This window comes from Tamandua tetradactyla, chromosome 13 (assembly GCF_023851605.1).
Source record: "Tamandua tetradactyla isolate mTamTet1 chromosome 13, mTamTet1.pri, whole genome shotgun sequence".
Lineage (NCBI taxonomy): Eukaryota > Metazoa > Chordata > Mammalia > Pilosa > Myrmecophagidae > Tamandua > Tamandua tetradactyla.
This window is the reverse complement of record NC_135339.1, coordinates 68,852,229-68,872,722: the sequence shown is the minus strand read 5'-3', so window position 1 is coordinate 68,872,722 and position 20,494 is coordinate 68,852,229. Positions and strand designations below refer to the sequence as shown.

The 20,494-nt window shown below is 39.6% G+C and overlaps 1 protein-coding gene across 4 annotated transcripts in view; it reads left to right on the top strand.

The window, feature by feature from the left end:
- The window catches only part of SORCS1 (sortilin related VPS10 domain containing receptor 1), a 536,703-nt gene that overhangs the window by 398,712 nt on the left and 117,497 nt on the right, over window positions 1-20,494 (top strand). For all 4 annotated transcript variants that reach the window (XM_077125968.1, XM_077125969.1, XM_077125970.1 and 1 more), the window contains exons 7-9: window positions 4,862-4,980; window positions 7,023-7,112; window positions 13,335-13,514. In XM_077125968.1, coding sequence (XP_076982083.1) covers window positions 4,862-4,980; window positions 7,023-7,112; window positions 13,335-13,514 — 389 coding nt within the window. The remainder of the gene's footprint in view (window positions 1-4,861; window positions 4,981-7,022; window positions 7,113-13,334; window positions 13,515-20,494) is intronic.

Here is a 20,494-nt window from a genome sequence, read left to right as displayed (position 1 = left end):
CTTCAGTCTCCACAATCACCGGCAAGATGGTATCATAAATCACCACTTTATATCAGAATTTACAGAGGTGGAGTGATTTGCCTGGATTTACCAACTTGGCAGGCCCTGAGGCTGCATTTAAACCCCTGTTCCCACTGCTCAGAACTTGGCCTTAAAGGCAGCTTCTCTTCTCAGGTCAACACAGATTTTGAGGGAATGGAAATTGCATTATTCCAAGCAGCAGCTGTTACAGAGAGTCAGAATGCTTGAATAGAGCAACACAGTGTCCTAATTACCTATGGCAAGAAAAACATCTGTGTAGAAAAAGTAATGAAATTAATTCTAAAGCCTCGCAGTTGCATACGTTAATTGACGTTAATTAATGCCAAATTACAAGACACTTCCTATGGAATCACATCATACACTCACCAGAATTGAATATGGAAAGAGTTCATCATACTTAATGCTATTACAGCAAGCCCCAAGGGAATAAGTAAGATTGGTCCCTCATTATGAAATGCAGCCAATTTCTTTTTGTTGCCATTAAGAGGAGAAAGGGAACAAACCAGGAGCACTTAGCCACAGGCAGGCAGCTCAAAATTGCTCGTTTCCCCTTCAGTTTGCAGCTTTCCCATTGAGCCACACTGAGCAAGACTTGGTTTTGAGACTTTCTTCCTGTGGCATCCAGTTGAATACTTTGCGGTTCTCGACCCAAAGCTTGGCCCACTGCACAGCTGCTCCTCAGGATGAGGCTGGGGAAATGGAGGTAGATAGACCAGCTAGAAAGCTAAGGGACAGTTGAACTCAGGGGCCCACCCTGAATCACTCACGTGTACGTAGCTCGGAAGTGCTGGACCAGGGATTTGTACACAGATTTGACTTTCTCACTCTCAACTGCTATTGGTATTATATATATAAAATTCATTTTTTCCTTGTACACATACATATATAGACATCTGTATATAAAACTTGTACATATTAGGTCCATAATGCACAGATTTTGGTGAACCCTTTTTAAAAACTTTTATTTTAGAGCAATTTTAGATATACAGAAACATTGCAAGGATAGTATAGAGGTACATGTGCCCTTCACCCAATTTCCCCTCATGTGAACATTTTTTGCAACAATGGCATATTTCTCAAAACAAAGAGATTAACATTGTACAATATTATTCACTTTACCTTCTTTTATAACATAAAATGCATTAAGTATTTCTTTAAACCTCTATATACTTTTTGCTCCATAGAACAAACTATGGATGTTCCATAATTTAATTTTTCTCTATGGTTGGCCATTTTATTTTTTCTGATATTTTTGTTATTAAAAACAGTATTCTGATGGATACTCAACTGGCTGAATTTTTATGTAGATCCTTAATTATTTCCTTAGGTAGAATTGTCAGAAATGAACCTGAATTCAAAAGTTATGATTTTGAAGGACCTTGATCCATATTGTCAAATTGCTCCACAGAAAAAATACATATATTGAGCTACAGGTCTTCTAGTTCTCTAACTCAGTATTACTATTGATGAAGCCAAAAGACACTTAAAAATAGCCCCAGATTTGCTATGTTTTTCATACAACATAGTATCGTGGAAATAAGCCAGACTTGGAGTCAGAACAATTGAATTTGAAATTCCATACTGTTGTTTCTATAGTTCACTTATCTCTTTGTGCTTTATTCTCTCCATCAGAAAACTCAATACATGTATCATACTTTTTGGTGTTATGAAGATTAAACATATTAAATATATATGAGCATGGTCTTAGAGTCCCTAGCACATAGATGCTGAATAAATATTAAGGTTCCCTTCTTCCTTTTATTTTCCTCCGCAAATCCATCAGATTCCTAATTTCTATTTATAACATTAAATGTTATAAATATGCAAAGGGTATCTTTTATTTTCCATTTAATGCTTGTTATGGGATTCTTTAAGAGAAAGATTGAGGCTTTCGAAAAGAGACCATTAGACTCCGTTATTAATAAAAAAGCTTCAGAAGGAGAAAAGAACTGTGCATCCATCAGGAAGTCTTCATTAGGTGTCAGTCCTAGAAATTTTAATTGGAAATTGTATTTGTAATTTAAAGCCCAAAGCCTCCTAATTAGGAATCTTTGACTCAATTTGGCTTCATACTTGTTTTTATTCATTATCTCACATAACAAATAGCACAGAAGTAGGGCAACTCTAGGCTCAGTACAATGAGTTGCTCAGTGATGTCATCAGGAAACAAGATCCTTCCCATCTTTCTGTCATACTCTTTATGTCAACTTGAGTGCAAGACTGGCTCCTCATGTACTGTAAAGGCTACACATACCAGGTATCATGTTGTGACACAGTGATGTTCAGAAGCAGAGAGGATCCTGTGTTCTATCTCCCTGAAATCCCTTAAAAAGACCTCCTCTGACATCTCATTGGACAGAACTAATGGTTTAAACCAATGGCATGGGAGTAGAAAGACCTTGATTGGGTTTAGATCCAATAGGATTAATCCCTGGATATAGGAACTTTTGAGACACATAAATTCAGGATAAGCAAACAAATCCAGTGTTAGCTCTCTAGCAAAGAGGCAGGGAAGAATGTCTGTTGGGTATGCCACCAACTGTATCTGCTTCAAAAATACATCTGGAATACTCAAAATCAGTACACCCATCTTTAAAAAGCCCTACTCTGTGCCCCAAACAGAGCTAATCACCAGGAAAGGTAGCAAAAAAGAAAGCAGGAATATCATGGTTATTGATAATAACAACTGCCTTTTATACAAGACTTTCAAAACATTTATCATACATATTATTTCAGTTACTTCTTACATTTATACTAAATGATAGGTGATATTGGCATTCCCATCTAAGAGATGAGGAAGCAAGACTGAAGAAGATCAAGTGATTTCCTTTGAGGTATGCAGCTAGTAAGTGGCAACATCAGAGCTCAAACACAGTTGTCATCACCACAAATCTCACGCCCTCGAGCTACCTCTCTAACACAGAAGTCAGTTAAAAGATACAGAAGGGTCTGGTGGGGAGTGATCGTATGGCAAGACTGTGCGTGCTATAGGAATGGCCTACAAGGAGGACCACTGTGGGAAGAGGTAAGTCCAAGAAATTGGACTTTGGGGAGAAAGAGCATGAGCTGAGTCCTAATGGAAGTACAAAAATGTCTGAAAAAGGAAACAGGGGAGAGTGAGCAGAGTGATTTTTTTTTTTTCAGTTTGACTTTGGGAGATAGTTTCACCAGGATTAGATAGGTTAAAATAATTGAGACCTATCCACATCCCCTCAGAACACAGCAAGGAAAATTGTGGTAAAACTTTCCTCTACCATTCTCTTTCCTGAGAGCTAATCAGCTATGTCAGTCTTAAATTTGGGTTCATTGGTTGGGTAGAGTTAATGTGCATGCTGCCCCCTAGTGTCTTTCCTTGTAGAATATAGCTATACCCAAGTACACTTAAGTAAAGGTGGTGCTGGAAAGTTCTACCTTCCTAGTTTTCTTGCAGGAAGTCGTAGTGAATCCTTCTGCCCATCTGGACATACTATTGCCCACCCTGTTTTCATTTGAAACACTGGATTCCCATGTATGTATATTCTGTCTTAAGATAAAGCCCACAAATTTGTTAAACAACAAAAACAATTAAAATAACTTTCTCTTTTTGAAGACAGATGTCCCAGCAAGTATTTATTGATCACCTGCTGTGTGCCAGGAATAGTATTAGGATGTGGAGAGCCAGCAGTAAACAAAAAAGAGGTCTCTGTCTTCATTGAGAGACCTCTTGTTGCATTCTCATGGTGGTGGGGCATGGGGAGAGGGAAAGGCAGAAATAAATAAGGAAAAGGTAATTTTAGATTGTTATAGATTCCATAGGGGAGTTAAAAGGGTGATGTGCGACATCATGGACTATCCTAAGAAGTAAAAAAGAACTGAAATTTGGAAAAGCCTGGGGGGAAGAGGGACATATTTTAGGCAGAGGGGATAACAATGAAAATACTCAAAGTGATAGAAAATATTAGGCAAATTTCCTGAACTGAAGTAGGCCAGGATTTAAAGAAGCATAGTGAGAGGAGAGATTAGGGTTGGGGGGGTTGGAGGGGTAGGAGGTGGAGGGTTTGAATTCATTCTAGATGAAATGAGACCAAAGGAGTTTTAAGCAGAGGAGTGGCATAATCTGATTATATAGAGAGGCCAGAGTAGTTGTGGTTGAAGAAGAGAAGCAGCCTCCCTGATACTATATATTTCCAGGAATAGACATCAAATGTACCTAAGAGTTGCAGTTCTCGATATTGTATTTATCATCTGTGGCACAGTCTCAGGTGAGATTCCGGGTCTCAGTTTACTCAGTTATAAAAGGAGAACAACATTCTTGACTTAGAATCTCATCTCTGCTCTGTCTCACTTCTAATGAGCAGTAGAAGAAATAAGATTTCTCTTAACGTAGACCCTTATTACTCATGACAACAGCACCATAGCATGAGAGGATTGGTGATTGGATGTAAAAGTGGGTTTCCCTATTTCTAAATCGAAGGTCAGTGTCTGAAGGTGAAACCTATTCATGAGAAGAAAATAGCTCTGAAATCAAAAGCAACATTGCCAATTTTTGGAAATATTTTCATCTGGGTTTGGAGAAAAGAATTAATTAGTAGAATTTAGTGTGCTAGGATGGCAGGAGTTGGTGGAGGCGTAGAGAAATGGTAGTGGTGCTGATGTAGCAAGTGAGTAAAATAGTAGTGACAAAGATTTTATAAATAATGATGATAACAATAATGCACTGACCAAAGAACATGAGGTTCATTTAAAGACGCATACATAACAAGGGATATAGAAAATGTCCACTTTGACTTTAATGCTCTGTGTGTATCTCACCCCCACCTCATTTTTTTTTTCTTTTCAGATTCACAATATGTAACTTGCCGAATGCAGAACTGCACAGAGGCCAACAGAAATAAACCTTTCCCAGGCTACATTGATCCAGACTCTTTGATTGTCCAGGATGATTATGTATTTGTTCAGGTGTGAAAGATCTGCTTTTCTGATTGTCTCAAAGACATTTCTCTTCCCCGTTCCCTTATTGCATGACAACCCCTTCCGCCTGCATATGCTCCCTTAAGAGGGAGGAAGAGAGGGAAGGAGGGAGGGGGAAAGCCTAATCATTTCAACAAAACAACATTACTGAATGTGAAGCTTCTATACTGACAGAATATTAATTAATTCCTTTGGGCAGTGTCTGGAGGACCTTATCAACACGGGGTCACAGAGGCACTGCTTGAAGTACTAAGATTGTCTCCAGAATGATGCACAGTTCCATTCATCCCCCTCATCTGCATTCTGAAGTAGCTCCAAGTCTACAACGGGATAGAGCAGATATGTCAGTCTCTTCCTATCAGGAGAATGGCCCGTCAGTCAGCACCCCCCACCCCTACACCATGCAAAGCAGAGAAGCAGGGGTGGAAAAGGGAACTGTGGGGTGTTGGAGGTGGTGGGAGGGAGAAGCCAGGTGGAGAGTAATCAGCCATTATTGTCATGCATTGGCTGTGATTGGGATAAAGAGAATTTAGATCAGATATATTCAGCTAGGCTTTTCTCCCCAGAAGAGAGTGGAAAACAATTTGAGAAGGTGATATTTCATGCAGTGGTTAGAGGAGACAGGAAGCAAACATGCCTTGCTTCTTTTCTGCATTTAAGAAGAATTTGTGGACATGTTGGGCAATGTATCTAAACATTCAGTTATTACTTTCCATGTTAAAAATGACAAAAGTACAATTGCTAAAGAGCTGATACATATAATTTTTCTACTATTGAAACATGTTCCTAGTCACTCTTATATTTATTTGGACAAGAAATCACAATTTATAATATTTAATCTCATGCTTTGAGGAAACAAAGTCTCAAAAAACTCAACAGTCAGGCTAGGGACTTTTAAAAAGATTTACAACAGATTATACACAGAGAATTACACAGATTACACACAGAAACACACACACAATTTTATTTTTCTTCAGGGAAAGGGGTACCCTGCTAACTTTAGCTTAAAATTATCAAGTGAATTGAAATGGTTGTGCATATGTGTTCTGTGTATAATTTATTTAGCAGTTTTGACCTCAGGTACCGTTTCCATTTTCTAATAACAGTTTATAATTCATATATCTGATGTACAAATTCGAATCAATTCTGCATTTAGAATTTCATGTATTTTCTGCCCCTGCTGCTATGAACATGATCCTGTAACCCATCACTAGGGCTGAGAGCTGATCTGGTCACATACTGGTAAAGATGATAATTCCTCATCATCATTTGTAATGTGAACATCCCCCCGAAGCATTTGTTGACATTCTGAGTATGCCAACCCCACTAGACCCTCCAACTCCAGAGTGACTACAGAGGCATCGAGTCTTTGATGCCCTCCACGACCTGCTGCTCATGGTGAGGTGGTGGCTGTACCATTTTATACTCTTCAGCCCACCAGCTGGTATCCATTGGGCTGTATATCCTGAACAAAAAGCTGGAAAGAGGGTTCACAATTTTATTCTGAGAAATAGGGATGTAAAGTCGATGTGGACCACAATCCTGGCTTGGCTTTCTAACATGCCGGCACTCTTGTCTGTATGACATGCCCACTCTCATCAACTTGACGGCATCAAAATGGAATTCGGTGCCCAAAATATGAGGCCCCAGTTCTGCCACCGTTTGAACTGGACCACTTCCTTTGGATGTGGCATGGCCAGGGACTTGGGACTGGGTAGCTAGGTTGTGCATGGACCAAAATACCATGATGATTTGTGTCATTTTTATAACCATTTAAAAAATAATTAAAAATGTTTCCTGGCTCCTGAGCTATAGTGCAGATTGAAATGCGTCTTTGTAAAGTGGGTTCTGTTTGGGCCTCTGAGGAACACAGACATACTGTATTAACTTGGTTTTGAACTGAATGCCAATTCCTTACACTTGTCCTCCTTAGATGTTCACATTGTGTTCGCAGCTAACTTCTTCCCTTCAGGTGTCTGTTCCTTTGTGTTACAGTAGCTCCTCTTACAGCCTTTTTGTTTGTAATCCAGCTGACATCAGGGGGACGACCACATTACTACGTGTCTTACCAAAGGAATGCTTTTGCCCAAATGAAGCTACCCAAGTATGCTTTGCCCAAGGTACGGCCTGACTCAGTTTCTTCATTTCGGTATTTCCTCTTATGCTCATATTCCTGCCCCCTTCTCCTTTTCTGGGACTCTGTCAGTCTCTCACAGTCATTTGTTTTACTTTCATCCCTCATCTCTCTCTCTCAAGTTCACTTTTGCCAGCCTCATTTTATGTCATTTCCTTTCCTTTCTCGCTCTTCCATTCTCCTCTTCTCCTCTCTTCCTACCTCTCTCCCTCCCTCCTTTTTCTTTCTCTGAAATTCTTACTGTGGGGACATCAGAATAAACTGATTATTGATTTGCTTTTCCTTTTCAGTAGTGAAGACTTTTCAGGTTTCAATTTTCATGCAGTATGTCTTGGTTTTTATTTATTGATACATAATATATCAGTGCAACAGGTACGATGTATTTCCATCTGATCGTATTGTTTTAATGGAAGATGATATCATAAGATGGCGTCCAACCTTTGCTTTCTCTCTCAAAGGAACACATGAGAATAGTTGTCCTTAGAGTTTTGAGGCACAGCTAATTTTCTTAGATTGCCCCAAAGACATACTCCTTTGAAAAGAGTGGCGGATGAAGGTCAGAGACCCTCATCTGCTGACTTCCCCTGGTTCTTACCAGCAACACTAAAGAACTGTGTTAATATGTAGTGCCACCTAGTGGAGGTCAAGCTGACTTGAGTTCAGAGCTGTGAGTTTGCCATCTTGCTCCATTGTGATGTATTTTAAGTGGCCAGAAGTTATTGATTTATTGTACCTTGCTCTTAGGGTGAGAAAGTATGTGTGACTGTAAGAAGGGAACCATGTAGATTAAAGCAGGGTAATAGCTCGCTTTGAGGTCTTTGGGATGAACAAATAGCATGAAGCCTTGTTTTGTTATGTTTTTTAAATTGATTTTGCATGTCTCTTTCTCTTGCGCTTTTCGTGCATGTCTTTGCTACCTTGGACTAACATCTGCTAGCTGCCTAGGTCATCACGTGCTATACAGAGCACCAGGGCATGGCTGGTCTCCTCTCCCAGCAGAACCAACGGTAGCAGATTGCTCTGGCTTCTCTAGGCAGAGTCGAGTGGCCACCACTTTATCCCTAATCCTAGCATAGTGAAAGTCAGGCAATAAACCTCAGCCCATTAGCTGTAATAACACACATTAAAGTGCATTATCCACTCCAGAGTACTATATCTATGTCAGCAGTTATTATTATTTTCAGCTGCTAAGGGTTTAATGACAGTGGTAATTGCCCAGAATTGTATGCCTGTTTCTACATGCTTCTTGTTTGTGGTTTGGCTTAAGGTTTTTTTCTGCTAAGACAAGAAATTATCAACAAAAAAATATTACATTGGAGTTGTGGCTTAGATGAGGAGTAGATTAAGTCAGCATGCAAATGGAAAGCAAAGTGTCATCAAAATTACCTTTGACAAATATTGTATGATCTCACTGTTTTGAACTAATTATAATAACCAAGCTCATAGAGTTAGAATCTAGAACATAAGTTACCACGAGGTAGATTGGGGTTAGAGAATGGGGAGGTGGTACTTGTACAGTATTTCTGGTTAGACTGGTGGTAAAGGTAGGGACATAGTTGATAGTGATGATAGCACATTATTGTGAGTATAATCAACAACAATGAACTACATGGGTGAATGTGGTTAAAAGAGCAAACTTTAGGATGTGCATGTTACTAGAATATAAACTAAGAGATAAAACACAGGCCTGTACAAGACGGCAAACCCTGTGATAGACAATAGACTGTAGTCAATAGTACAAGTATAAGGACGTTCTTTCATGGGTTCTCACAAATGTATGAGACTAATACCAGGTGGTAGTGATAGAGTGATATATGGGGAAAATACACCTAATGTAAATAATAGACGATAGCTAGAACTACTTTAATTATCTTTCATCAGTTGTAAAACAAATAACTGTTGTTAAAAATAGTACAATTATTTTAAAAAGTGCTATCATTAATAGTAACAAATGTTTCATACAAATGCAAAGTGTTGGTGGTGGGGTAGTGTGCAGAAATCCTGCATTTTATCAATGAATTATTTGTAACCTCACAACTTCTCTAATTAAAAAAAAAAAAATTAACTTTGACAGTCTCTTAGGGAGATCCATGAGAGAGATGAGCATATTACTTCTATACATCTATCCAGCTGATTTTCTATTGAGCGTTGACCAAAAAAACAGAGTAGTTGGCTTGGAAGGTTTGCACTTTTGAAAGCAAGAATTATACCCAGGACAGTGAGATGCTCTTAAGGGAACTGAGAGCAACTCCGGACGCAGCTGATTAGTCATCCATTTCATGCTTACTCTTGGGACTATGCATTTTGAGCATAGTAAGTCTTGTCCAAAACCATGTGTTATTTGCAGCAGAATCAGAACTAGAACTCAAATATCCTGACTCTCAAGGTGTACTTTTCTTCCCTTCAAAGTAAATTAATAATTTCTGTAATTAAAACATAATACTCTTGCTCACCTTCCTCAAAATTGGATACTCTTGGGGATAACGAGAGAAAAAGCCCCATTGACTTAAAGGAGCCCCAGAAATGGTAGTTTAAAATGAAAGAAAACTGTTGTGTATCTATCACCAGATTATTAGGTAACAGATACTGGGCAACTGCTTGTTCAAAGCCGTTACTCAGATCAAGGCTGATGGTTGCCCCCAATGACAAGGTAGCCAATCTGGAAGGAAAAGGTTTGCTTTGAACCTCAATCAGCTGCATTACTCTCCCAGGTGACCATGTTCCATTACTCAACCTCTTCTAAGGCCTGAGGAGAGAATACAGTGATTTATTTAACTTATTCTGAGAAAAATAGGAGCCAGTACAACAAATGAATTTATTATTTGTCCCAAGAAGATTTTGAATATTTAAGGCAATGAGATGCTTCATTTCAACCCTTTTACATCTTCAAAGTGAAGCCCCAGCTTGGGTAGAGTGAGTTGCAGCAAAGGTACATGTACTTCATGGCCTTCTATCAAAGTCAGTGCTGCTGCAACTGGAAATGAACAAAGCTTCACGTCAACTAAAGGCGTTGAGACAAACTAGCACTTTCATGCTCAAATTTTCTTTAATCATCCACTGCCATTGTATCAGGTTTTGAAAGACCATGATTATCTTGAATGCCATCAAAAAAAGGGAAATGAAAAAAATTAATAAAACCGAAGAATGACCAGGTAAGGGGACAGGAGTGGTGGATTTTAATGTTGCCAGTGTCGTAAAGAGCAGGTCACCCGCCAGACAAAGAGACACAGTGACAGTCTTCCTTCCCTTAACTTACTTGGAGCTTCATTCTGAGCGACTCAAGTGAGATAAATGAGGCAATACATATGAAAGTGCTTTGAGCGTTTTGGAGGACAGATACTCTATAAAGGCAAGGTAATATTATTAGTAGTATGGATCTAGTTGTCTCTGCGGTAGAAGATCGATGTGAGCTGGGGTGTGGGTGGTGATTCACAGCAGGAGACAGGATTCCAGGCCCAGATCCATCACTAACTTGCTCTGAAACCTTGGACTGGTTTTTCAATTTCTCTTTTCCTCTATTTTTTTTTTTTTCATCTTTTAAAAGAGGAACTTAAATTCACAACAATATCATCTCAGATGAGTTAGAATAAAATGTCTCTAGAGATGCTTCTTGAAAATTTGGTTCTTGATCAACAAGTTTAAAAAAAATAAGTGCTTTTTCCCATGCTGCCCAGAAAGGGCAATAAACAATGAGCAGTGTCCCTATGGCATTATTGTGGGTTCTGATTGTATCCTAAAGGGACATTTTTACACAATGTCCGGAGCCTCTCTGGATGTCCTACAGATGAAGGAGTATGATGTCCTCAAATTCCTTGCAGCAGGAACCCACTTAGGTGGCACCAGCCTTGACTTCCAAATGGAACAGTACATCTACAGAAGGAAAAGTGATGGCATCTCCATCATTAATCTGAAGCGGACGGGGAGGAGTTTTTGTTGGTGGCTTGTGCAATTATTGCCATCAAAAACCTGACTGATATCAGTGTCACATCTTCCAGAATACTGGCCAGTGGGTGGTGCTGACATTTGCTACTGCTGCTGGAGTTCCTCCTACCGCCAGCACTTTACTCCTGGAACCTTCACTAACCAGATCCAGGCAGTCCTCTGGGAGCTTTGTCGTCTGGGGGTTACGATTCCCACAGTTGACCATTCACCTCTCACAAAGGAAGCTCATGTTCACCTGCTAGCCACTGTTGTGTGTCACAAAAATTCCCCTCTGCACCAAGTGAACATTGCCATCTCGTGCAAGGGAGCTCATTCAGTGGGTCTGATGTGGTAGATGCTGGCCCTCAAAGTACTGCACGTGCATCACACCATGTCCCTCTGAATATCCATAGGAGGCCAGGCCTGATCTCTACTTCTGCGAGCTCCTGAAGAGATTGAAAAGAAATGTTACAGCTGCTTTAAATGGCTGAAACCAAAAGGAATTTCAGAGTGAAGGGACTACTCCATTTCCTGGATGTACTGCTTCTCAACCCAAGATCACAGGCTGGTCTGAAGGTAGCAGGTCCCCTCTGTGCTATTCAGCAGTTCCCCACTGAGACAGCTCAGCTTGCCACTGGAGGCTGGTCTAGAGTTCCCACTGCTCAGGCCATTGAATGGGTAGGAACAGCTGCCAAGTGGTCTTAAGCTGTTCTTCCACAGGCTCTTAAACAGAAAATGGAAATTATATTGATGGAAAATAAGCATCGACTTCAATAAATGAATGAATGGATGGATGGATGGATGGATGAATGAAGAAAGAAAGAAAAGAAAACTCCATTCTGTATCCCTCTCCTAGAAAGTAACAGAGCTCAGTGGCATGTCGAAGGCTCTAATAGGACCTATGAGTACGAAAACTAATTCAGTGCTAATCAAAACATTTTACCAAAGAACTCTTATTTTTAGCCATTAAAATTTACCAATGCTGATGTCCTACAGAACAGAATTGGAGAGTCACTCTAGTAGAAGATCTGTAAGATCCTTTTTTGGTCTAAAGTTTCATGACTCAGTGGAAATGTTTAATATAAAGTGCCACTTTGGGAGAAAGATAAAAATTTTCTGATACAGCAAGAGAATTTAGGTGAGTTAGAAGAAGAGAAAAAAAAAGAAAGATGGCATTTAAATATGTGAACCATGTCATTAAAATATTTAAAATCACTATCATTAAAAAAAAAAGAGTCTGTTCAGTGTAACTGAACTAAGCTACACAAAGGCCAAGAATCTTGCCACAATCTTGCCACGTTTTTCTACCTTTGGGCTTAAATATAATTCTGTTTTTGTTTTGATTTTTGCTTTTGAAAGTTATACCACATCTACTACCTCCTAATGGAGTCTGTGTCAGCCTCTTCCTCACAGTTCCCATGTTCGCTGGAGTACCAAGTAGAGGAGGAAATTGGAATTTGGAATTCCCTTCCCTGTTTGCTGTTTCCACATTACCTTGCCTTGTTTCTGTCTCCTGGACTGCCACGGGGTCTGAAAACATCATCAATTATGCAGGCTATTTCTCCCCTCTTTCACTTAAGCTCTCTTGCTGAACCTCTCAGAGTAAAGGTTTAGATAAGCAACTAAGTCTTGTACCCTCATTAGCATGGAGATTGGTACTTTGGGGTTCTCAGTGGATGTTTTCTTCAGGGGCCAGGGGATGCAGAGCTTAGAGCAGTGCCTCTCAAACTTGAATCTGTACACTCATCACCTAGGGATCTTATTAAAATGCAAATTTTTATTCAATAGGTGGGGCCTAAGGTTCTGAATACCTAACAGGCTTGCAGGGGATTCCCTTGCTACTGGCCCATGAATCACACTGAGAGATGCAAGGCTTGTCTATTTTTCCTCTCTCTCCTTTCAGCTTTTTCCTCATATTTACCTCAGTAAAACTTCTGAGTCAGTACCATGTTTGTGCATGGATGTAGAAACATGGTGTGTTTGAGTTCCCAAGGTCATACACGTTAGAGAAAGAACATTTTCATTCAGATTATGTAATGAGGCAGTTGAATCATAACTGAGCCGCCAAGAATCCCCCTGCCCTATTTCCTAACCTAGTAGTGACAAAAGAAATCCATGATTAACACTGAACCAATTAATTGTTATCCTACGTAAATGTAAAAGGATGATCTTTATCTTCTTACAGTGCCTATTCTGTTATTCCCTATTGAATTCCACATTCTCCGGCTGCCTACTTGGTATCTTATAAAGCTGTTCTTTCCTCTTCCCTTTCCTATGTCTTTACCAGGACATGCATGTCATCAGCACAGATGAGAACCAAGTGTTTGCAGCTGTCCAGGAATGGAACCAAAACGACACGTACAACCTCTATATTTCAGACACACGTGGTGTCTACTTCACCCTGGCCTTAGAAAACGTCCAGAGCAGCAGAGGCCCCGAGGGCAACGTCATGATCGACCTCTATGAGGTATGTCACAAGGCATACATGGTCCCAAGCCACCGCCATGCCGCCCTGGCCTAGGAACACCCAGCATTGCCTGTCCCGCTGATTATTTTAGTAGTGGTTCCAATGGGAACCATTCCACTTGGGAGACAGGGAAATTTAAAGAACATTTATTGGTTAATTTGTAATCTACAATGTATCTCTGGAAAGGAATTTTTTTTTTTTGACAAGTTCATTGACTGTGAAGCCCTAGAGAATTTGGAGATTGTCTGGGAGGCAATCAAATGTGTCTAAATAAGCGTTCTCATGAAATTAATGGAATATGTAAAAATTAAGCCAGGAAGATAATGTCTAAACAACAGCGAAGGGTTTGAACCAGAGTCAGCTGAGGGAGAAATGTGAAAATAGTCTTGAAGGGCTCATGAGTGTTGATCAATGGGGTTAGTGGACAGCACCCCCTTATCCCATTCTGAAGAAGGGTTGAGCGGGGTGTCCTTGGCTCACATCAGAAGACACTCCAATTGGAAGACCAATTGGAAGAGGGCCAGTAGGATAAAACTGATAGGTCTTTCTCTTCTAAATCAGAAATAAGTCAGAGTTTACAAGGCTTCCCTAAGGGTAGTATGGCCCTTTGTTTCCCAAAATGATTAAGATTCAAAATAAAGTCACATAGGTTGAATCAGTCAAATTTTGTCACATACACAATTGCTGTTTAAGGCACAATTATGTTGAAAGAAAACTTATTTGGGGATGGGATGGATTTTAGCTATTTGTCAGTTTTATCCTGTGCTATAAAAGATTTATAATGGATTATAACGAATCATGAAAACCTTATTCCAGATTTGAGGACATGCAGTCACATACCTATATTCCATTTAAAAATATCAAAACTGATTTAAATATTTACAGTCAAAGCTATGTTTTGGTTGAAGATAAGTAAGTCAAGAGGTTGTTTGTATAAATGAGAAGCAAAGGAATTATATATGTCAAAGAAAGAAAGCAATTTCACTTAAGAAATTTTAACCTATCCCTATAATTCCTTTTAATGCTTTCCTTCTCCTTGAAGATGTGGGGAGATTTTCTTCCAGTAGCTAAACATCTCTGCCTATATAATGGCATGATAATAATAAACCGTATACCAGCTTTAGAGCCCAAGTATTTGTATTGGAAATCATGGCAGGCTAGCATAGCACTAGTTTGCGTTATATATTTAGAAAACTGCAATGCAAACTTCTCTGCACATTCACAAGTTTTATCCACTTCCCCTCCTGCCCATGTTTCTGATAAATATAGTATCATATATTCTCTATCTCAAACTGAACGTGTATCCTGGAAAACATTTACATATGCTGGTGATTTTGTTTCAAATTATGTTGGATAAAATTGCGATTTAAAGTATAGATTTTGGAGTCAGGCTGCTTGGGTTTAAATCCTAATTCTATTCTTGCATGTGTATCTGAAACAAAGCCATTAAATTCTGAGCCTGTTTCCTTATTAAAAAGAAGAAACGGGGATAAACATGGTACCCACTTGATAGGATTTCTTTGAGGATTAAGTGAATTAATCCTTGTAAATTACTGCTCATGGTACCTGAAATACAGCAGTGCTTACCAAATTATAGACTAATGTATAAGTTAATATTATATTCCAATGTGCTTAAGCACCAGTACAGTTTTCTCTTCTTATAATCTTAAAATCTGTCCACATTGTTTACATGTCCAGTGTACTCCCACTATTTTGAATTTCTGTTTCTTTCCAAGTTTCAATATGGTCATATGACGTTCTTTAACACCAGCTACTTGTCTTATAAACAAGTGTGCATTGCCACATTTCTTTCCACATTTGTAAATGTCTTATAAATATTTAAACTTTAAGTATGTTTTGTTGAAATGCCATGTGTTTTCTTGCCTTGATGCAGCATTTACAAGGGAAATGTCTTGCTCTGAGATTCTGGGTGGTGTGAAGTAAAGAGTAACTTCCAGCTTAATCACCCAGTTCGGTTTCCTGGCTTGGCTTCTGTCCATAGTCTCCCAAACCCACGTCTTGATCTTCAGGTTACGTTGCTTTTCCCTTCCTGAGTATCCCTTCCCTCTTTTCAAGACAATGTGAAGTAGTTTCTCTGAGAAATTTTGTTTTTTGGCATTTTAATTGATCCCTTCATAATGGAAAAGATGGCAGACTTAGAAAGGACTGACTTTACAATATCCTATTATTTGCAACTTTTTTTGTGCCTGGTTTTCTTAATTCAAACAATAGTAGCAGACACAGAATGAGAAGAAACAAGGATAACCTCTGGAACACGGCAAACCTTTTGTTGTTGCTGTTGTTGCTGTTAATCCTTATGTTTCTTTCCCTTTATGCTTCTCTTGGTTGACAATCGGTAGGGAAACTGCTGGCTCTTATTATCATCACTTTGAGCAGTGGTGTGACTGCATTATGTAAAGGTGTTCTGCATCCCGAGGCTGGGAAAGAGGAGTCTGTTTTATTAACCTGACAGTTCACAGCAACCTGAATTGAAATTGATGTGATCAGACCGACTGTGCTGTATCTGCTGATTACCTAGATAGAAAGAATATTGGCTGACATGGAACCTGGCACAAGCATTCCCTTAAATCTGATTGTTCTGGCTAGAAGGAAGTTGAAAGCCATCCAGCATGAATTTCCCAGTGGAATTGCAATGAATGATGAGTGCTTAGAGATGAATGTGAAAAGTAAGAAAATCCATAAATGAATTAATAGGGAGCAGAGATGAGCAACATATGAGGTGAGGGTGACACAGATGGAATATACAGAGTGCACGCCTGCTCCGATTTGGGGTGACTAAGGAGGATGGCGTTCTTTGGTTGGAAGTCTCTGCCTGCCAGTTACCTGCTGTTCCTGAACTTGTGTGCTCTTTAAGTTATTTTAGCAAAGGCAACCTGCCTAACGTATATGTGTATGGGTGGGTCTCTGTATCAAGGATGTGTATTATTGATGGATCTTTGTGGGAAATGCAGAAGGAAGTACAGTTCTCATGGAAATCACATTTTGAAACCTTGCTATGAATGCTGTGCCCCCTGCCCTTGAACTGTGTGTATATATGATGGAATAGGGAAATACTGGGGGAACACAGTACTAGGGGACCATCTCATGTGATTTAATCATTGAAATACCAGAATTTCCTTTCAGTGTGAGTTGTTCATTGAGCATGGACTCAAAAGAGTCAAGAGGTAAGAGCCCGTAAAGTTGGCTATAGAACAAAAATGCTAGCAACTGATTTTTGTTGATGAAAGATCATAATAATAATAGCTGATATTTTGGGGTACCATTTTGTGTCAGGTACTGTACTGAAAGACTTTTGCATAATCATCTCATTCAATCCTCATATTAACTTTATGAAATAGGGAAGAAACCACTCCCATTTCAAATATAAGTAAATGAAGGCAGAGAAAGTACAGTTATTTTTCCAAGATTGCAAAGCTAGAAAGTGGCAGAATTAAAACCTGAATCCTGAAATATGCAAATTCCCAGCTACAAACTATCTCGTCTTCCCAGAAACATCACTTTCTAGGTTTGTTTTTTATTTTGGTCAAGTAATAGCACCAAGACTGAAGGGCAGAAAAATTTATATTATGCTTTACCTAGCACTAGTAGAAACCAGTCTAGAAGAAGAAAATGTTCTGGAGAAAATGCAATGCAAACATAATTAGCAGTAGATTGTGCTAGGCTCTATACCTGCTCACCATCATAAGTCCTGAGACCACAGTTGTACCTGAAATCAGGCATTGTCTTGTGTGGGTCCCAATTTTATCTGGTGTGTGGGTTTAGGTAAGAGAAGCTCAGAAATGGGTGTTCTGATGAGTAACAGAAACAGAGCAAAGGAGACATGATGAATATGTCTGAGGTGTGTGCTTCCTAGGGAATTTGTGTGGTGTGGATGATGACAGGGGTTCTGACAGCTTTGGACAATAGCATCCCTCCTCTGGGAAGGGAAAATTAATTAATGATGCTGAAGAGCACTTTGGCTTAATGAACAATGACAGTTTACCCCAACCAAATCGGATTTTGGGAGTGAAGCCACCTGGCTGACAAAATTGGAATGCACAGAGTGTGTGGATACATGAGTGGACATCACAAAAAGCATAACCAGTGCCCAGTGCATGCTCCTTTCACACACATGGCGACTTGGGTACTTTATGAGTGCCCTTTCTTCAAAAGAGAAAGCTAAACAGATGTAATAACATAGCTTACACTATGTTTCTTGGGGGAAAGTTTGCCTCTTGCAATCCAGAGTTGGAGGCAGACAAGAAAAATGCTGTCCCATGCAGGACACCATTATTGCAGGATATGAAGGTTACCATCAAATTATTTATGGCTACCATCTCCCTGTAAAGAGGGTACTGCCTGATCAAGGGACTCAACAAGGAAAGAACACTCAGCCTTCTTTTGGCAAACGGGTTCCCTAATTACAGAGCACCAATAGTCTGTGTTAAGTATCCCTTTTTTAGAAGAGAAACTACTCTATCACCAATACCCCAAAATGTTCTTTTACATGCCACAATTGTTGTTTCGTGTCTTTTATCCTCTTTAAATTTTGGCACTTAGGACTTGTAATTTATGACTGAGAGACAAAAGGAGGGAGAAAATCATCTCTCAGCCAGCATCAAAGGCAAAAATAAGCCAAAACTCCTGGGCTAGGGTCCTTCCAACTTAGCTGCCAGATGAAACATATGGATGATTGGGGCAGAAGACACAAAACACAATAGAGTAAGCATTACAAAACAAGAAGATATCTATGTTTCTTCCCCTAAATCACCAAAGAAATGCCAATTCCCAGCACCTAACATATTCAGTCACTCACAAAACATCTGTTGGATGAATATGTAGTTGCTTAGATATCCTCTGTGCTGAGGAGAGTGCATGATACCTAGTAGATACACAATAAAATTTATTGAATGAATTTTGAGAAAATGTACTGATAAATGAATAATAGCCAGTTTCTCCTAAGTATATTCCCATGTGATATTTCTCTCAAGATACTCTAGGATGAGTGAGAAGCCTAAAGAAACAGTATAGACAAAGGGTTAAGACTGTGGGCTCTGGAGCTGGACCCACTGGGCTTGGCAGGCGCCCAGCTCCTGCATTCTCTAGCAGAATGATGTTAGGCAAGTATTTGACCACATGTGAACCTTGGTTTTCTCATCTGTAAAATGAAGGTAACGTTGACTCTATCGCTTAGGGTGCATGGAGAGATTAATGCACTGATGCCTTGCAAAGCCCTGCATGCAGTGCCTGACACTTCATAAGCGCTCAGTAAATTTTCATTATTGTTATTGTTGTTATAGCCTCTAAAACAAAACTAGTACTGCCTATTTTTAATGCAATTTTATTGAGATATGCTCACAGACCATATAATCAATCTAAAGTTTACAATCAGTGCTCACAGTATCATCATATAGTTTTGCATTCATTACAGTATATTCTAATTCTTTGAAAATTAATACATATGATCACATTTTCCTTTAAAATCTTATTCCTAAGTGTTTTTGTTTGTTTTGTTTGTTTGTTTTTTTTACATGGGCAGGCACCGGGAATTGAACCTGGGTCCTCGGGCATGGCAGACAGGCATTCTTGCCTGCTGAGCCACCGTGGCCCACCCTCCATAAGTGTTTTTTTAAACCAGAATTTTCTGTGTAAGTGAAACTAGAATCTAGAGATCTACTGCCTATTTTATAAAAAACAAAAGCAATGCAACATTGCTATTGTTAATATTAAAGAAGCAATATGGCAGATTAAATGACTATCCAAGAGTTATAATACAGTAGGAGACCATACTGTGAGAGCAATCACAGAGAAAGACATGACGAACTAACTTATGATAAGGGATATGAGGAGTACTAGAGACATTTCTACAAGGACTGATTGCCTTAAGAAGCAGTGCACTTGTTGAGGGCCAAAATGTGGAGAACATCTATAGGTGTATAGGAAAGACAAATTGGAACACAGAGGAGAAGTGGGGGTGGTGGTGTATGTGTGTGGGGGGGTAGTCAAGATGAAAAGAGATTTTGGTTTCTGGAAAAGACTTATTGAACTGGGCCTTGAGGGCTTGAATAGGCAAATAAGTTAGGGGCTTGTCCAAGAGGGTTGGGGGAAGGTCTATGTAAACAAAGAAAAGCACAAAGGAAGGTAGCTCTTTGCAACTAGCATGCTGGAATGCAGTGTGTCTGCTGATGCACTGTGTATTAGGCTTGAGCTTTGAGCTATAACCCTCATCTACTCAAAATGGACTATTGGCTTATATGATATTAATTAATAAGAAATAACAGTTAATTTCCTTTCAGACTTCCTGTATCAAATTCCCCCATATAAGAGGCAAAGAGACAAAAATAGCTTTCCCACACAGTCGGTATTCTGAGAGTTCTTTATGCAGATCAAAAAGGCAGACAAGGAAACAGTTTTTCCCCCAGGGAAAACAGACTCCCAACAGTGGGAAACATCATTCCCATAGGAAAGTCTTCCCTAGGTAACTGTGTCAGTGTGAAGTTATGTCTTCCATAGGGAATACCACCTTTCCCCACTCCATGCCACCCCCCCCCCCAGCCTACCCCATTCTGCTCCAAAAATATTCATGTACTCTGAAAACAGAGAGGTTGGCCCTTCACCCTCCATGGAATTTATACGTTACGTGTACACACACACATGCTCACATATACACGTGTGCATTCCTGTGCACATGCATCTTCCTCATTTTGGAAACTAATGCTGCCCTCTTGATATTTAAAGCCCTATAGTGAGAGCATAGTGGTTCCAAGAAATCTATGATGAGACCTTAACTGAAGTGCCCTTGAGGAAAGTGCCTCATTTCTAAAGGTTGCAGTGAGACTCGCAGAAAGATGGATTTCTCAGGCTCAGAACAAGAGGAGCAGTGAGTGGCACAAAAGCCCAAGAGCCAGAGATGGCCATCTTTGCAGACCAGGAGAAAGGGGGAAAACAAACAAGAACAAAAAAACCTCAAAGGGGCTTTT